At 41.0% G+C, this 18,057-nt stretch overlaps 1 protein-coding gene across 1 annotated transcript in view; it reads right to left on the reverse strand.

The window, feature by feature from the left end:
- Nucleotides 1-11,686: 11,686 nt before the first annotated feature.
- The window catches only part of LOC123251690 (meiosis-specific coiled-coil domain-containing protein MEIOC-like), a 37,114-nt gene continuing 30,743 nt past the window's right edge, over nt 11,687-18,057 (reverse strand). The window contains 3 exon segments of the mRNA XM_044681026.1: nt 11,687-12,077; nt 17,443-17,620; nt 17,733-17,867. Coding sequence (XP_044536961.1) covers nt 11,833-12,077; nt 17,443-17,620; nt 17,733-17,867 — 558 coding nt within the window. The 3' untranslated portion in view covers nt 11,687-11,832.

An 18,057-nucleotide genomic window follows, 5' to 3' on the forward strand; every position in this document is an offset into this window, starting at 1 on the left:
TCTTCAGCCTGGAAGAGACAGAATCTCATACTCCCAAAGAGCCATCATTCAAGCAGAATCTCATGAGCTGCCAAACTCTAGTGATGAGTCTCAATGGACTTCCCTGTGCCCCCTTGTCATGGATTTCCCATCTTGGGAGAACCAGCTGAAGCTAGAGTTTCCCTGGCCCAGCATCCTGGGCCATTCACTTCCACACCACAGTCATGGGATTGATTGCTAAGCGCTCCCTGAGCAGCTGCCATCACAGGGAGGTTATGATATAGAGCTGAGCCCTGTGATGGAGACAGAGCAAGAATTGGCCATAGGGAACTAAGTGGAAGAGACAGACTCAGATGAGGATTACTTCTCCCTGTACGGGAGACAGAGCCCTGACCTTGGAGAGATTTCAAATTAAGGAAATGAAATTTATTTCATGTTTTGACAAGGTAAATTGGGAGTTCAAGGGAATGTTATATAAATATACATATAAAACTAATACATATATTATAGATAATAATAATTAAATATAAATATATAAATATAATATGCCTAGATTTTAGTGAAGCATTTGTAATTGTCTAGCTTTTAGTGAAACATTTGTAATTGTCTAGATTTTAGTGGAACATTTGTAATTTGTCTAGACTTTAGTGAAGCATTTGTAATTTGTCTAGATTTTCATGAAGGATTTGTAATTTGTCTAGATTTTAGTGAAGTGTTTGTAATTGTTTAGATTTTAGTGAAGCGTTTGTAATTGTCTAGATTTTAGTGAAGCATTTGTAATTTGTCTAGATTTTAGCAAAGCATTTGTAATTGTCTAGATTTTCATGAAGCATTTGTAATTTGTCTAGATTTTAGTGAAGCATTTGTAATTGTCTAGATTTTAGTGAAGCATTTGATAAAGACCCTCTTGCTATTCTTGTTAAAGAGATAGGGGGCAGCTAGGTGATTCAGTGGATAGAGAGCCAGTCCTAGAGATGGGAGGTCCTGGGTTCAAATATGACCCCCAGACACTTCCTAGCAGTGTGATCCTGGACAAGTTACTTAACCCCCATACCATTCTTAAGTCTTGGAACCAGTATTGATTCTAAGATGGAAGGTAAGAGTTTTTTTAAGAAGAAAAGAAAAAATGTAGGGATACAGGGTTGGATGAGAGTATAATTAGATACAATTGGAATGGAATGGAAGAGCCAAAATCAGCCAGTCATCAAGAGGTCACTGTCAGCTTGGAAGGAGAAATCTACTGTAGTAGCTCATGCATGTTTGCTCAGCCCCATGCTATTCTATATTTTGATCAATGCTTTGCATAAAAGTTCAGACGCCTGATTGGGAGGGAAAGGGTATTGAACTGGGGAAGAGAGCTTATTACTTCTATTTTCCAGCCCCCATTTTCCCGGTGGCAGCTCTACTTTTCCCCAGCCCCTTCTTCTGACCTTCCCTCGGATATATACTACTCTCTACTCCAGCTCTTGTCCTGGGGGAGAATGATTATCCTTAAAACATGGTAGGAAGAAACCATGAGAAAAAGGAAAGACCCATTGAGAGCCAGCTCAATAATTTTTCAGTGTGAGCATTTACCCTTTGGAAATAGGCAAACACTGCACATTAGAGCTTGATTTATTGTTTTGTTGATGATTTAGAATTAAAGTGACAGAGAAAATGTTAATAATGGAGATTAAAGTTTGAGTCAGATGCAGATCAAAGCATGCTATCTTTTACATTCGTTTATTTATGGTTTTCTTTTAAAGTTTTTGTTTTATACAAGTATTCTCTTACAACAATGATTAATATAAAAGTGTGTTTTGCATGATAATACATGTATAACCCAAACTGAATTGCTCACCAACTCAGAGATGGGAGGAGGGAAGGGGACAATTTGGATCTTATAATTTTGGAAAATGTATGTTGAAAATTATTATGTGTAATTAGGAAAAAAGAATATCTTTGAATAAAAAAATAACGGAGATTGAACATAAAAGTGTATTGTAAGTAGTTGGTTTTTTTCCCCAAAGTTGATGCTGAATACTCACCAAGCCACCCCTAGAAATACCTGAAGTGATCACCTCAGAAAGGCTAATTCCCAGCTCACTCCAATCTTCTCCCAACACATACTGGAAACTACTGAGTTTGTGTTAATGCCTAGGACTAGCCTGGACTCACCTCTTCTTTCTCTGCTTGTGGGAAGTTACAAAAATATGAATCAACCAATTCTCTTCTAGATAGCTCCAAGCCCTTCCTGGGTCAGGAAATTGCCAGCAGAAATCCTTGGTATGTTTTATCCCCTCATACCTTTCTCTCTACTGCTACTGCTCAAGAACACATACATAGACCCTCGAGGGTCAACCACTTTATTTTGGAGAAACTAGGCAAACAAAAAACGCAACTCTGAAGAACTTTATTAAGCACCGCTACTGTCCCAGGCACTGTGCTATGTGCTGGGCAAGTATCTCATCTGATCTTCACAAAAGTCCCCGGAGGTAGGCACTTTTATTATCCCCATTTTGCAGAAGAGGAAACTAAGGCAGGTAGTGGTTCAGAGACTCGCCTAAGCGTCTGAGACCACATTTGAAATCAGGTCTTGGGGAAGCCATTTGGTTCAGTGGATGGGGAGTCCGTTCTGGAGATGGAAGGTCTTGGATTCAAATCTATAACCCTGGGCAAGCCACTGAACTCAAATTTTCTAGCCCTTATCATTCTTCTGCTTTGGAGAATTAATTCTAAAACAGAAGGTAAAGGGTTAAAAAAAATAAATATCGGGTCTTCCTCATTCTAAGGAGCTGGCACTTTCCTCTCCGGAGACACAATAATGATGGAGATGAAGCAAAGGATGGGAAAGTGCAGATCCATCCAGCAGGTCCATTCCCAGCGGCATAGATGGCTCCATTCTCGGTGGCTTCTTCACAGATTGGCCACCATCTTTGAATTCGCGTCTCAGGGCTCTCCGGACCCTGCCAGGTGCTTCTAAGCGGTGGGAATTGTCCGTGACTGAGCCCGTGGCAGTTGTGGGACAGCCCAGGCCGGCGACCCCTCCCAGGAGGCTCCCCTTAGGCCGGGAAGGAGGCTCGTCTTTCCATCACAGGCTCATGGCTTTTCAAGAGCCCAACAGATAAATAGTGGGGAATTCCTGGCTGCCGGCGGACCTCGGGTCCCCAAGGCCTTTTACAAGGCAGAGATTGCACCCTTAATCCAATTCCCCATCGCCTGCTTCCCGCGCCCGGGCATTAGGCCAAGGATAGGATGGAGGGGGCCCTGCGGGGACTTGGAAAAGCACCGAGGAAAGCCAGGCGCGTTCCGGGGAAAGGCAACGGATAGGACCTGGCTGAGGATGACAAGTGGTGGGGCCGGAGCACCAAGGCTGGCGCTGAGCGCTCGGGGAGCAGCCGCAAAGACTCGCGGGGAGGTCCGGGGGGATTCAAACATTCGTCCAGGATTCCGGTGGCGGGGCTCCGAAGCTCTACCAAAAAATAAAAATAAAAAGGGGACCCTCCCTGCCCTCCAGGGAGTACCAATGGAAACCCCACTTGCGGCCTCGTGGTGGCCTAGAACTAATGCAATCAGAATGTGGGGGAGGCGGAACAATACGGGAAAGAGAAGCGCAGCCCGCTCCACGCCGGGGAGAGGCACGCAGGAATTTCAGAGGATGAGACGTCTCATATGCTGCAAATGGTTCAGGGGACGAAATCGCGCCCAGATGGCACCCTAGACTCACCGGATTATTGGCGCATCTTGCCCCGAAGAAGCTAAAGTGCGGGAGGGCGGAGACCTTGGGATTTACAGCTTCAGGGGAGTTTTTGTGTTTTTTTTTAAACCTTTACCTTTCATCTTGGAACCAATATCAAGAATGGATTCTAAGGCAGAAGAGTGGTAAAGGCTAGGCAATGGGGGTTAAGTGACTTGCCCAGGGTCACACGGCTGGGAAGTGTCTGAAGTTAGATTTGAACCTAGGACCTCCCGTCTCTAGCCTGGTTGCTCCATCCTTTGAGATGACATTCTGACCGACAGCGTGGGCGATCTTAGACTCTACTCGGCTCCCCAGAGGATCTCAAAGCACGTCAGAACGGGGCAATACCTCTTCTCCCCTCCCCGCCCCCCCCCCCCCCCCAAACTCCAATGGCTGGAGGTGGTCAAGTGACTTGGTGGAGAGAGATTTAGGCCTGCCTGGAGAGATGAGGTCCTGGGTTCAGATCTGGCCTCAGACACTTCCTAGCTGGGTGACCCTGGGCGAGTCATTTAACCTCATTGCCCAGCCCTTCTGGCTGGGCAATACTTGGTATTGATTCTAAGACGGAAGATAAGGGTTAATAAATGTTTAAAAAAAAAAATAACGGGAGAAAGACATGAGGTAATGAAGAGTGAAATGAGTAGAACTGAGAGAACAGTATATACAGCTACAGATTTCATATTTGAAGAGTATCTTGTGAATGTTCCCTTTCAGAGAATGAACCGAAGTGGAAACACAAAAGACATCATCTATATATCATCTTGCCAGATGATGCCTTCTATGGACTGGGCAGGTGGAGGGGCAGAACAAAAAACATTTTTTTAATTAAAAAATAATAATAGGGGGTGGCTACATAGCTCAGTGGATTGAAAGTCAGGCCTGGAAATGGGAGGTCCTGTGTTCAAATTTGACCTCAGACACTTCCCAGCTGTGTGACCCCGGGCAAGTCACTTAACTCCTATAGCCTAGTCCTTACCACTCTTCTGCCTTGGAACCAATACACAGTATCAATTCTAAGATGGAAGATAAGAGTTTATTAAAAAATATAGAGTAGGTCACACATAGTTAAATGCTAACTTGTACATAACACGTGCATTAAGAATGCAGAGAGGGATAAACCAGTAAAGAATGGTCAGAACTAAAATAGTTAATATTTTCTGGAAACCAAATTACTTATAATCATAATTTCAGAAGACAAAAGGCCATGGAGAGACTGGCAGGTAAAGTTGACTCCATAATCTTACCAACAACAGTCAGCTGGCAAAAAACAACATAAGATACAATTAAAGACTAGAAGAAGGAAGAGGGTCTACCAGATGGACAACCCAAGATCTGCACAGGTACACATAATTTCTCTTTTTTTTAAAAAAAAAATGCAGGTGGCTTCCTGGTGCATTCTGTGTTTATGGAAAGAAATGGGCAAGGGCTACCCAGGATGAGGGAGCAAACAGTTATAATTTGTGCAGGTGAAGGGAATACCTCATTATCACTGAGATCCCAGAGCCACTGGAGCATGTGCAATGAAACACAAACTAGGAAACTCTTGAAAGTCTGTCTTCCCCCACAATCATAACCATGCCTAAATATTTTCAAAATAGAGATCTTTTACAAATGAATTAGAGGAAAAGAAAAATTCCCAAGAGATGGATATTATTTTCTCTAAATTGCATTTATTCTCTTGATTTTCCTTATTTAAATTAAATATTGTCCTATTTTCAATAAAGAAACCAACGCAATTTAATGATATGAAACACTTTAATTTTGAGGATTGCAAGGTTAACAGGAACAGATTATTTCTGTGACAAATACTCCCCACAAAATCATATAAGAAACAAAAGCAGACAGATGATACCAATGGACAGGTATCATCAAACAGAAAATATAAAAATCAAATGGACCCAAACAACAGGTGCATTAGCTAGGCAGATACCCACAGAACAAATTTAAATATGAAAAGTCATCGACACAAAAAATGTTATGACACTGACCTATCTTTAGCTACAGGATCTTCTCAAGCCTGCCATTTGCAGAAACGTAGATCATAGCACACATTATATCAGAAGAGGTTTATAGTTTTTAAAATAAGGCTTCATTAGTTAAAATGAGAGGTTCCCAATGGAAAAGAATGCATCCGACCAAGGCCTTAGAATACAATGAACAAGGTAATACATTTTAAGGTCATTCCAAAGCATTATTGCCTGAACACCCCCTAGAGTAATTTGAATAAGCTGTAGTTCAGTTCAAAGGCCAAGGAGAGGCTTATGGGAGAAGTCAACTCCAGCACTGGACCAACAATGGTCTGTTGGCCAAAAAACAACACAATACAATTAAAGACTAGAAAAAGGGAGAGGCCCTACCAAATGGACAACTCAAGGTCTACACTGGTACACATAATGTCTCTTTTTTCTTAAAAAATGCAGGAGGCCTCCAGTGCTTTCCAGAAAACTTTCTAAGAAAAATTAGCAGAGGTAGAAGTAGTAAGATTTTTTTTTCAAAATTCAATAACATATTTAAGGTTGTTCTAAGAAAAAAGAATAATACAAGATAACAAAATTTACATTTTGTTTTATTTAGCATGAAATACTTCAATGTTTCTGATGGTGCAAAGTAAAAACATTCAGTTTCAAAATATATTTTTCCAGGAACAATGTAAAATCTATTTGGAGCAAATAAGCTTAACCTCATATGGGTAAAATATTTATGGCAAATAATTTATTATAGCTAGATCCATAAATCTTTATATTTGTCATAAAAATAAAAGCAAAATTAATTGTCTTCTCAGGTATCCCAGAAATAGCTTGATTTGGGAAGAGGGCAGGTGGGGTTGTGGGGAAAGTCATTCAGTTATTAATAGGCATAAAGAAACTTCATTGGAAATTAAAATCTGTTGAGAATTTTTTTCCTTTTATTTCCTTACACTGATCAGTTTCTCTCGCATATTTAACAAACATAGAGCTTAACAAACATGATTTGGACTCAGAAGCCCTGGGTTTAAATCCCTGCCCTGCTACATACCTAGACCTCAGCCCATCAGACCTATAAAATGAGTGGGCTGGCCTAGATTCTCTCTAATGTCTTGTCCAGTCCCAAAGCTGTGACCGGGATAGCTTTTAAAAACCTGTTCAGCAAATAAAACAAGGGGAATCTGGCCAAGATAACCTCTAAAAGCTCTTTCAGTATCCACTGATTATTGTTAAAGGAGCTCCCAATGTGCTTCTCCCTTACACTGAAAACTGCTAACAGCCCAAAGAGCACCTCGAGCACTAAGAAATGGAATGACGTGCCCAGGATCACACTCCAAGGATGGCTCAAAAGCATGATTTGAACCTAGGTCTCCCTGCCTCCTAAGGGAGTAATCACTATATTACTCCTGTGCTAGTCTGCTTTTAATGCTTAAAACACATACACACACACACAATCGATGGGTGTCACCATTCTATAGTTGGGCAGACCTATTCAAAACAAAAACCAGAAACTGAAGAGGGATGGGGCTGAGCCAGCTATTAAAGTTACATGTATGGAAGGAATGGGGAGGTTTGGGAGAAGGCAAGACAGGGAGGGACAGAATATAACCATATGGTTACAATGAGAGAGCAAGAGAGAGAGCAAGAGAGAGAGCAAGAGAGAGAGCGAGAGAGAGCGAGAGAGCGAGAGAGAGAGAGAGAGAGAGAGAGAGAGAGAGAGAGAGAGAGAGAGCGAGTCAGTCAGAGACAGAGACAGCTGTCTCCCTATTAGAGTAGCTCCTTATGATTAGGGATTGTTTCATTTTTAAACTGTTTATGCCCTCAGCATCTGGTCCACTAACATCTTGTACAACACCTGGCACAATATCCACTTAAGAAATGTGTGTAGATAAGCTAGTAAGCAGGAATAAAACTCAGAGGCCAACTGGCATATCAAGATCTTAATGACCTTAATTAATTAAGACTATGATTCTGTCCAGATAAAAGCCAGAAATCAGGGCAAGACCAGGCAACAGCATGGCGCACCACGAAGGCCAAGTGCACATCTCTGTGGGTTTGAATCCCAAGGCTGCTTCTCATCAGCCGGATGATTTAGGCAAGTCACTCAACTATCTAGGTCTCATTTTCTCCCTCTGAAAATTGAGAGGCTGTCACTAGTTCCCTTCCAGCACTAAGTCTAGGATCCCAAGAAGGTGTAACATTCTTAGAGACCATTCCAGGTATCAAGGCCACATCCATCGAGCTCTCCAGCAGTGATTCTTAAACATTTTGGTGTCAGGACATCCCTTCCACTCTTAAAAATGACTTTTTAGATGGACTGTGTCTACTGATATTCACCAGAGTAGAAACTAAAATGTCTTCATATTACTATGGAAAGTTTTTAGACTTCCTCTGAAAATATTGAGACCCTCCCAGACCATACCTTGAGAACCACTGCCTGGAGAGAAAAAACCCCAAAGCCTTCCTTTTTGCAAAACACAACTATAGAAAGAAATCCACTTACAAGTTAGGATAAACCACATTTTTTCCTATCCCCAACAATGAAAGTCTTTCTCAATCTAACTAAGCTCCTCAATCAGAGGTTGGGCAACTGGAAGGTCTTTGGGTACTCCTTCCCTTCCACCAGGCTGGCAAGGATTTCACAGCCCAAGACAGACACATACTGTTGTTACTACAGAATTACGGCTATATATGACTTTGCAGATCCAATTTATTTTATTACTGGCATTTCTCAAAAGAAGTGGGTATTCCACCTTCATTAGTATTTCCTGTGGCTCCTCGGGAGGTAGAGGTGACCCTGGGCCCTCTGAGGCTGCTCCAGTCAGCACAATAGGAGCTCTGGCAGGTGTTCCTGGGCACCAGTGAAGGAGGAGGGAAGGCTTGTTCCACGTGCTGAGTCTCCTCATTTCACTTGGATCAGGGGATGCATTTTTTGGCCAGAGGAATTACTGAAACCATCTCCTAAGGCAAGGAAGCATCAGTGGAGGAAGTCTCCACACTAATGAAATCACAGGCCTCAGTATTAAAATAAACCTGAAAGCAAAACAGCCAGGCATTTCCTAGAATTATTGCTAGACTGGCCTTATGACAGATTTACTAGCACTTTCCATTGCAAAGAGGATCAATGTTAGATATCTGTTTCATTTCTAACCAATAAAAATGCATTAGAAAGTTTGAGCTCAGTTTGTAAAGTTCAAGCACCAGGAATCTGTTTTTAAAGAAGGTAACTAAAATGACTTTCTTACAATTCTTATTACATGTCAATGGCAATCCTCAAAATGCAGGAGGAAGAGGGTATTGCAAAGACATTCCCAAAAAACCCAAAACAAAACCCCAAAACTTTGCAGTTTAAGTGAATCCTTTTTTCATTTTTAATGGAGAATCCAGCTGAGTTACAGTTTAGTCTATTCTTAAAGACAAAAACCACTAAGAGTATAGCTCCTTGTGTTTCTTCTTCAACACTGCTACCTACCGCAAACATTTATCTATATGGTAAAAACTAGAGTGTAAACTGTATTCTATACTAGCTTATTGCTAAATGAGTACTAAAGTTATAAAAACCATAGTGTAGTAGCCAGCAGCCCTAAAGAGAGCTGGGCCAATGCATACCAAAGATCGGTTACTAACGCTATGGATTCTTACGTACGTTACAGCTTCAAAAGTATATCTATCTTCTAAGCATGCTTATTTGCTTCTCATGGATTAAAGGCCAAATGCTGCACACAGAGGCGACAGAGCAGAAGGTGGTTAAAATTCCACTGGGTCTATGTCTCACCTCTCTGCTAAACAGTTTGTAACCAGACACAAGGAGGGTCAAACTCCAAGCTGCTAACTGTAATAGTTCAAAGCAAATACACTGTAATCTCTTCAAATGCATTTTTAAGTAACAATCAAATGTGGGAACAAGAATGCACTTATTTATAAAAAACTAGACTACAAAGGCACATTAAACATATGCAGACATTAAAACCACGTTCCTTCACAATAATCACAAATATAACTGAGACCAACCTATTCTTCTCATACATTCACTAACACAAAATGTCTACTTTAACTACAATTATTCTGTAAACGGCATTTTAGGATAGAAACGAAAATCGCTGCTTTCGATTTCTGAATTTTTAGCTAGGTACGCAAGATCAGTTCCATCCTAAAGTCAAATATTGTAAACACTAAAAAGCTGAATAGTTCATTTGTCCCACAAAAGCATAAGTCACCTTCTGAAATTATTTAAATAGTGCAAATAAAGCTGCACACACACACAGACACACATAGAAACATAGAGAGATGACATTATAGAATACTTCTCTTCAATACCATTTTCTTAAAAACTGGACCAAGACTGAAAAACCACTTCCATTTATGCTCAGAAATAGCTGGACGGATTGTTTTTAACTTCAAAGACCACTTTGAAATTGTGTTCTAAGTCATAATGAATTTTACATTTTCTAATGCACAAATAACTATTCTGTAAGACGGAATTCTCTTTAACAGTGATATACACAGCATCTGGTTTAGAAATATTCATAAATTCAAAACCATACTGTTTGTCAAAGCATAAGGAAACAAAATTGCATTGCTCCATAAAGTGTCTGACTTATGAGAAACTATCAAGCACTTTTTCTTACAATAATTATTCAGTCTTTTCACGTTAACATAATTCCTCTGCAGACTTTAAAAGAGAATTGTAGGATCTACCATGAAAACTTCACCAAGGTTCTAATAGCTATGAAAATTACACGGTTTTTTAAATGCATTTTGAAGACAAAACATTAAGACATGAGTGTAAAAGCATTAAAATAGTCCTAAACAGTTTAAGTAGACAAGACTTCTTTCTAATTTCTCATCCTGGATATTCACATTAATACATACACTTTGATTGTCTAAGCCACAAGCATGGGGACTAGTTTGAGTAATTAAATATGACTTCTCATGCTAAAACAAATTAATTAAACAACTTTGGTAGCCTAGTATATAGTTAGCTTTGTGTAAATATTTTGTACTCATTCCTTCCCATCCAAAAAAAACATATACTTTTTTATATATGTGTTCATACATTTGAAAGGTATATAAGCAGGGTGTCCCCAAAGTTTTAATGCAGTTTTAATCATATTAAAGTTCTAAACTTTGTGGACACCCACACATGTACATATACATACATACATTACATGCACACACATACATACATTCTCACGCACATAGCCCTGTGTATGTATATATGTACACAACAACATTATATAGAGGCATATACAATGTATTTCCTGAGTAAATCATTAAATCTGATTGGGAAAATTTAACCAAAAGGGGGAGGGGATGCAAACCAGTATATCATATTATTAAAATAGAATATTAAATAAACATTAAATAAATATGGAATGTTTATGAAATTATAGTACCAAAAATTAATACATATAACCATGCTTTTGATTAAGTGCATACTAAGTTAAAGTTACTTTAAAATCCATGAGGAATTAATAAATGTGATTTCAAAACCTGAGTGTACTTTAATTCACCTGTTAATGGCAACTTTAACAAGCTACTTAAATTCCTTAGGCCCTTTGTTTTCTCAGGGTCCAATGAAATTGAAATTCAACAGTGATCATTATCCCAGCTGAAAATCCTGAACTGACCACATGATTACATGAAATGCTTCCTCAAATTAAGTCACTATAGTTTAAATGATTTGGGAAAATGTGAAAGATTTTCAATTTCCTACTTTGGTACATGAGGGCAAAAACATCATTCGAAACTCAAATGACTTTGGTACTCAAATGATTTTTAGTACCTTTTAAAAACCTCAATGTACCCTTTGCAGACATTCTGGGGAAAATTTACTTTCAAGATATTTTGCTATCATTTTTGTCCATTACAGAGTTAGTTTTCCTTTTCCCAGTTGATGGTTAAAGGCAGAGAAGTTAACTGAGGACTGGAAAGAACCAAAGAAATATTCCTCTATTTCCATCTTCCTATAAGTGATACAATACTTCACAGCAAATATATTGCAATATTATCATAAATGCCACAATCATCACTCTTTAGAAATATGCATTCTGTAATCACAGTTAACCCAATTGCAGTCATCAGTTATTTTTAAATTTTTTTGAGAACTTGGAAACTCATAATTGGAAAAGTGCTTCTGCCCTGAGGACATTTCAGCAATGACTCAAGGATCTACTTTGTGCTCTCTGCACTTCCCTTTTCTATTCCATGATCTTTATGGTCCACCATTGTCTTCTCTGGGGCACCAGCATTCTGGGGACACAGTTCCTGCAGCACCCTTTCAATCTCTTCCTGTTTCACAGGCAGGTTGAAGCAAGTTTTGGGCAAAGTCATCTGCAACGCACACCATAAAGCCGTCCGTGTCTTCCGTGTGGCCACAGCAAGCTCTTTAATGACCAGAGCCAGAGCCAGGACATCTACAACAAAAAAGAAGATGAAGCCAATCAGTACAATATGTCTAGAGAGATGCTGGCGTACAATGCTCAAACCAAGAATATACATCGGCACTTTCTCACCATGTTTCTACCATGTGGTAAATCGCAGGCAAAATGTAGAATATGCCATTGTTGAGGATGGGTTCTCTCTCTAATACTTGTAGTTTCTGCTCTCACAGAACTATCATTCTAATTAAAGAGACAAAAGGAACGCAGGGCAACTAAAGACTATAAAGTCTGTAGGACTAAGCACAACAGAAATCTGGAGAAGGGAAAGACTAATAGAAGCTAGGGTACTCGAACATAGCTTTGGGGAAGAATTGTTTAAGCTGGGTCTCTGTTTGGGCAGGGGTTCCTGCCCATCTCATTATTCCATCTCCTTATGGAATGATCCAAATTTAATTATAACCTGATGTAAATATGCATCTTATTTAAAGAAGCAAGAGAAAATGTCTTTAATGTCTTCTACAACCAGAGTCAATAGAACCAAGGTCAGACATCCCAAAGCAACTAACCCTGGAGTTCTGTGTTTTTTTGTGGTGTGTGTGTGTGTGTGTGTGTGTATGTGTGTGTGTGTGTGTGTGTGTGTGTGTGTGTGTGTGTGTGTGTGTGTGTGTAATAACAAGTTTCCACACAAGTTTTCCTAAATTGTAGGGTCAAACTTATCTTCCTCCCTCCTTTCCCTTCCCCTTCCCCCGGTGCTGGCAGGCAATTTCAAGCTGGGTTATCCATGTGTTTATCATGCAAACCTTATTTCAATATTGTTCATTTTCATAACTAATCTTATAAAACCAAAACTCCAAAACATAAATAAACAAGTGATAGATAAATCATATGTTTTCATCTGCATTCTGACTCCAACAGTTCTTTCTCTGGAGGTGGATAACACTGTTCCAGATCACTGTTTTGCTGAGAGTAGCAGATTATTAAATTTAATTGTTCCCCAATATTTCAGTTACTGTGTACAATGTTCTCTTGGTTCTGCTTATTGCACCCTGCATCAGTTCATGGAGGTCTTTGTAGCTCTTTCTGAAATCCTCCTATACAGCATTCCTTATAGCATAATAGTATTCTATCACCATCATATACCACAGGTAAACTATTCTATGTTCTCTCAATTTATTTATAATATCACTCTTTACATCTAAACCACATATTCATTTTGACCATATTGGTATAGGGCATGATACTGACCCATACCCAATGTTTGCCAGGCCAGTTTCCTATTTTTCCTAGCACTTTTTGTCAGGTAGGGAGTTCTTCCCCTGAGCTTGGATCTTTGGGTTTAGCAGACACAAGCTGGCTGAGATCACTGACCCCAAGTCTGTTCCATGATCCACCCCTCCGTCTCTTAGCCAGCAGACGGTTCTGATTATGGCCAGAAATCAGTCCTTTTAGGCCCATCCCATGTGGGGCAAGCAGGGAAGGGGCAGGGACCATGGGCTATGGAGGCAGCTGTGGGAAAAGTAGGAGTCTCTGGGAAAGGGGGGAACACAAAGAAGCAACAAAGGCCAAAAGACCCTTCTGCGGCCTCAGCCACTTCCCAGCTGTGTGACCCTGGGCAAGTCACTTGACCCCCATTGCCCACCCTTACCACTCTTCCACCTATAAGACAATACACTGAAGTACAAGGGTTTAAAAAAAAAAGACCCTTCTGTCTAGCAGAGAGAGAGCTACATCAGACAGATGCACAGGACAAGCACGGGGGAGATGTAGATTCAGGGCTCTGTATTCAGGAAGCCTCAGTGTAGCTTGCGGGATGGAGGGCCTGGATTAGAAGGGTGGTAGTGAGAATGGGAACAGAGGAACGTAAGGATTTAGAATGCTGGGACAACTAGAGAGCACATGGAGAGAGCATCAGGCCTACAGAGGAGAGGTGTTCAAATCTGGCCTCAGACACTTCCTAGCTGGGTGACCCTGGGGAAGTCACTGAACCCCCACTGCACATGAGAGGAGAGGAAAGCCTTCTTGTAGAAGGGAAGATGTGTGCTGAGACTCAGAGGAAGTGGGGGAAGCAGGAGTTTGAGGGGCAGAGAGCCGGGGAAGAGGCCCAGAGTTGGGAGCCACAGTGGCATTCGAGACCCCTTTGACCAGAGGGAGGAATACATAGGGTTGAGAGTGAGAAGCTGGGGGTGAGGGGTGGGGGCCCACAATGGAGTGGGGGCTTAAGAAGGGCTTTGAACCCCAGGGGATGGGATCCTGGAGGGTGCAGCTCACTGGATCTTCCTGAAGATCAGGCTGACAGAGACAGACAAGGACCCAGCAGTGGCTACTGCAAAGATGCAGGAAGTAGAAGATGAAGGCCTGTACTAGGCAGCATGGGAGGAGAGGACTTGACAATGTATTGGAAAGAGAAGAGTAAAAGGAAGTGAGGAGCCTGCCAGAGGAGCAGCACGGACCCCCCTGACAGGAAGAGGGAAGTTTAGAGGGGGGATTGAGGAGAAAAATCCCGAGTTCAGCCCTGGACCTGCTGAGTCTGAGATAAGCCCTCCAAGGCTGGGGCTGGAGAAGCAGATCTGAGAATCACCGGCACAGACACATAGAATCCATGGAAGCAGATGGGACTGCCGGGGAAAAATAAAGGGATGAGAGCCCAGGATGAAGCAGTGTCCCAAACCGTAGAGAACCAAGTTCTAAGGAGAGAGGCTGAATGAGAGTGTTAAGGATGGAGGAAAAAAGCCACCAGATCTGTAGGGAGAGGCGCTAATAACTTTGAAGAAGGGGATGGGAAAGGACAAAGAGTTTCAAGTGTAAAAGGGTGACTGGGGGTGGCTGACAGTGGAAGCCGACTTGGGAATTTAGGAAGCCCACCTAAGGGTCCTCATTATGGATACTGAAGTCTAGAAGCCACAGGGGACAGCAACGCAGGGTCAGCACATAACCAAATTCAGGAGAAGGTGAGAGAGTCAGACAGCACAAACTTCAAAGGAAGATGTTCTTGAGAGCCCACTGGTGACAGAGCACAGATCTTGAAATGAAGTGGAAGCAGGGAGTGAATCAATACTTCCTCCTGGCTTATGAGTTAGAAGAAAAGAAAGGAAAGGATGTTCCAGAAGAGAGAAATATTTGAGCAAATCTAGGGGATGAAAACAGACTACAATTGGGGTAGAGTTGCCGAAGTTATCTAAGACTAAGGGATTAGGCGAGGACAGAATAGAAGATAATAGATCACAGATAGCTTTCAGGGCTAAACTAAGAAATTCCAATTTTATTTATCCAATAAGCAATGGAAAGTCCATAAAGATTTTTAAGATGATAACTGCCACAATTTATATTTTTAATCTAGACTAGTGCATCATTGACATAAATGAACAGGGTGGGGAAGGGGGGGAAATTCCCCCTGCGCTGGGGCTAAAATGTCTCTTCAGCCTACCTCTCACCTTCCTGATCCCTCTCTCATCCTTACTACCTAGAATGACAACCCTAGGGACAAATCCCTTCCCCCAAGAATGCCCCTTATACTCTCATACTATCCAGCCTGGCCCTATCTGTTCTAAGTCCTAACCTAATCACCTTTTTACACATTACTTCTATTGTGCCCTTTGAAACTTAATTTCTTCCTCTTCCATTTTTCCACTTTTTTTAACACTACAGATTCTGTCTTTCAAAAAAATTGGGAAACCAAACTGTTGTTTGAACTAGAGACCCTCTTTACTATAAAGTTTCTTACAAGTTCTGTTTCAGACTAAAGAAAAAGAATCAATATCCATGAGATTAAATATCAAATTAAATACTTTTTAAAAAATCATTTTTGCAAATGTGATCAGACACTGGGAAATCTTCACCAATCCCTTTCTATCTGGTTTTTCCCATTCTGAGGTCAAATACAGAGTTAACCATGAATCGATCAAATGTGTTCAACATGAAAATGTAGAGGAAAAGAGAATTGGCCTTGGAGTCGGGATGTTCAGATCTTGCCTCTCCCACCTCTCAGTGTTCCAGACACCTCTATAAGACTCGAGTGCACAAGAGCTACCAGTCGGCCTTGGTAGAGGGCGCCGTCCCCCTGGAAGCTCCCTGGGATTGTTCAGTCGTTCCACTGGATTCACATCCAACTCTTCATGACCCTGGGATGGACCATGCTGTCCATGGAGTTTTCTTGGCAAAGATCCTGGAGTGCTTTGCCATTTTCTTCTCTAACTAATTTAACACATGAGGATACTGAGACAGAGGTTAAGTGACTTGCCAAGGGTCACACAGCTAGTGAGTGTCTAAGACTGGATTTGAACTCAGGTCTTCCTGATTCCAGGCCCAATGCTCTATCACTGAACCATCTAGCTGCCTCCTACAACAATGAGGAATCCTCCCCCAGAAGTTCCCTACAATAATGAAATCACAAGTCCCATAAAAACAAACAAAAAAATAATTTCAACAGGATAGTAACAGATACATATTGTTTGCTTCTATGCTCATGTCTTCTCTGGGTTTTTTTTTTCTTTATGGATTTTGCTGCTATTTTTCCATAATGGTTCATGTGATCAAAAAGTCAAGTCTCGGGGGTAGCTGGGTAGCTCAGTGGAGTGAGAGTCAGGCCTAGAGATGGAAGGTCCTAGGTTCAAATTTTACCTCAGACATTTCCCAGCTGTGTGACCCTGGGCAAGTCACTTAATCCCCATTGCCTACCTTTACCACTCTTCTGCCTTGGAGTCAATACACAATAATGACTCCAAGACGGAAGGTAAGGGTTTAAAAAAAAAAGAAAGTCAAGTCTAGATGTGGGATTTTTAAAAGCAATCATGTAGAAGCAATCTGATAAAGTTCCTGTCAGCTTCATTCATTCAAAAGTGCCCCAGCTCAATCTCTAAGACTATAAAACAGAGAACAAATGTCATATCTACACTAGGAGAACAAGTTCAATAACAGGAGCTCCTAAATGAACAAAATTCCAGATCCAGCTCCCTTCCCCAAAAGAGATTAAAAACATACATTTAAGGGGCAGCTAGCTAGCACAGTGGATAGAGCACCAGACCTAGAGTCCAGAGGGCCTGGGTTCAAATCCAGTCTCAGATACTTCCTAGTTGTATGACCTTGGGCAAGGCACTTAACCCCAATTAACTAGCCCAGGCCATTCTTCTGTCTTAGGGTTTAAAAAAGACAAGCAAAAGGGCAGCTGGGTAGCTCAGTGGATTGAGATCCAGGCCTAGAGACAGGAGGTCCTGGGTTCAAAGCCGCCCTCGGATACTTCCTAGCTGTGGGACCCTGGGCAAGTCACTTGACCCCCATTGCCCACCCTTACCACTCTTCCACCTATGAGACAATACACCGAAGTACAAGGGTTTAAAAAAATAATAAATAAATAAATAAAAAGACAAGCAAAGTTTATTTAAGAAATTGAATAAATACTTGCCTTTTTCATTATTATAACGAATTCCTTGTCGTGGGGGATTAGCAGCATTAATAAGTTCATCTTTACGCTTGGCTTGTGTAGCATGAATGGCTTCTAAATGGTGTTCCAAAGTAATGGATATATTTCCATGGAGAGGGCCACCACCAAGCTTTTCCATCCTTCTTAGTAAGGTCAAAACCTTAAAAAAAATTTATACACATTTAGTTAGTTGTAAACCACACATATTTTAAATTCTACGTACTTAACTATATTTCAAAACATATTTGATCAACATGAATAGATACACTCACTCTAGCTTGTTCCTTTAACTGATCCACAATTAATCGATCGACTCGTGAAGGATTGGCAGGGAGTCTGGAAACAGAAGTATTATTTGAACTAGAGACCCTCTTTCCTGGAAAGTTTCTTGCAAGATCTGCCTCACTCTAAGAAAATATAAACATATATGAACTATGAGATTTTGGAGAAGGAAAAATCATACACATGTAAGATGTATACGGAGGTACAGAGACTGATAGGTATATGGATGCAAGTGTACATAGGTATATGCACATATACACACACAGACATATCTCAATATATATTTTATAACATGGAGGTAGATGTTGATGATGT

This window comes from Gracilinanus agilis, chromosome 1 (assembly GCF_016433145.1).
Source record: "Gracilinanus agilis isolate LMUSP501 chromosome 1, AgileGrace, whole genome shotgun sequence".
Lineage (NCBI taxonomy): Eukaryota > Metazoa > Chordata > Mammalia > Didelphimorphia > Didelphidae > Gracilinanus > Gracilinanus agilis.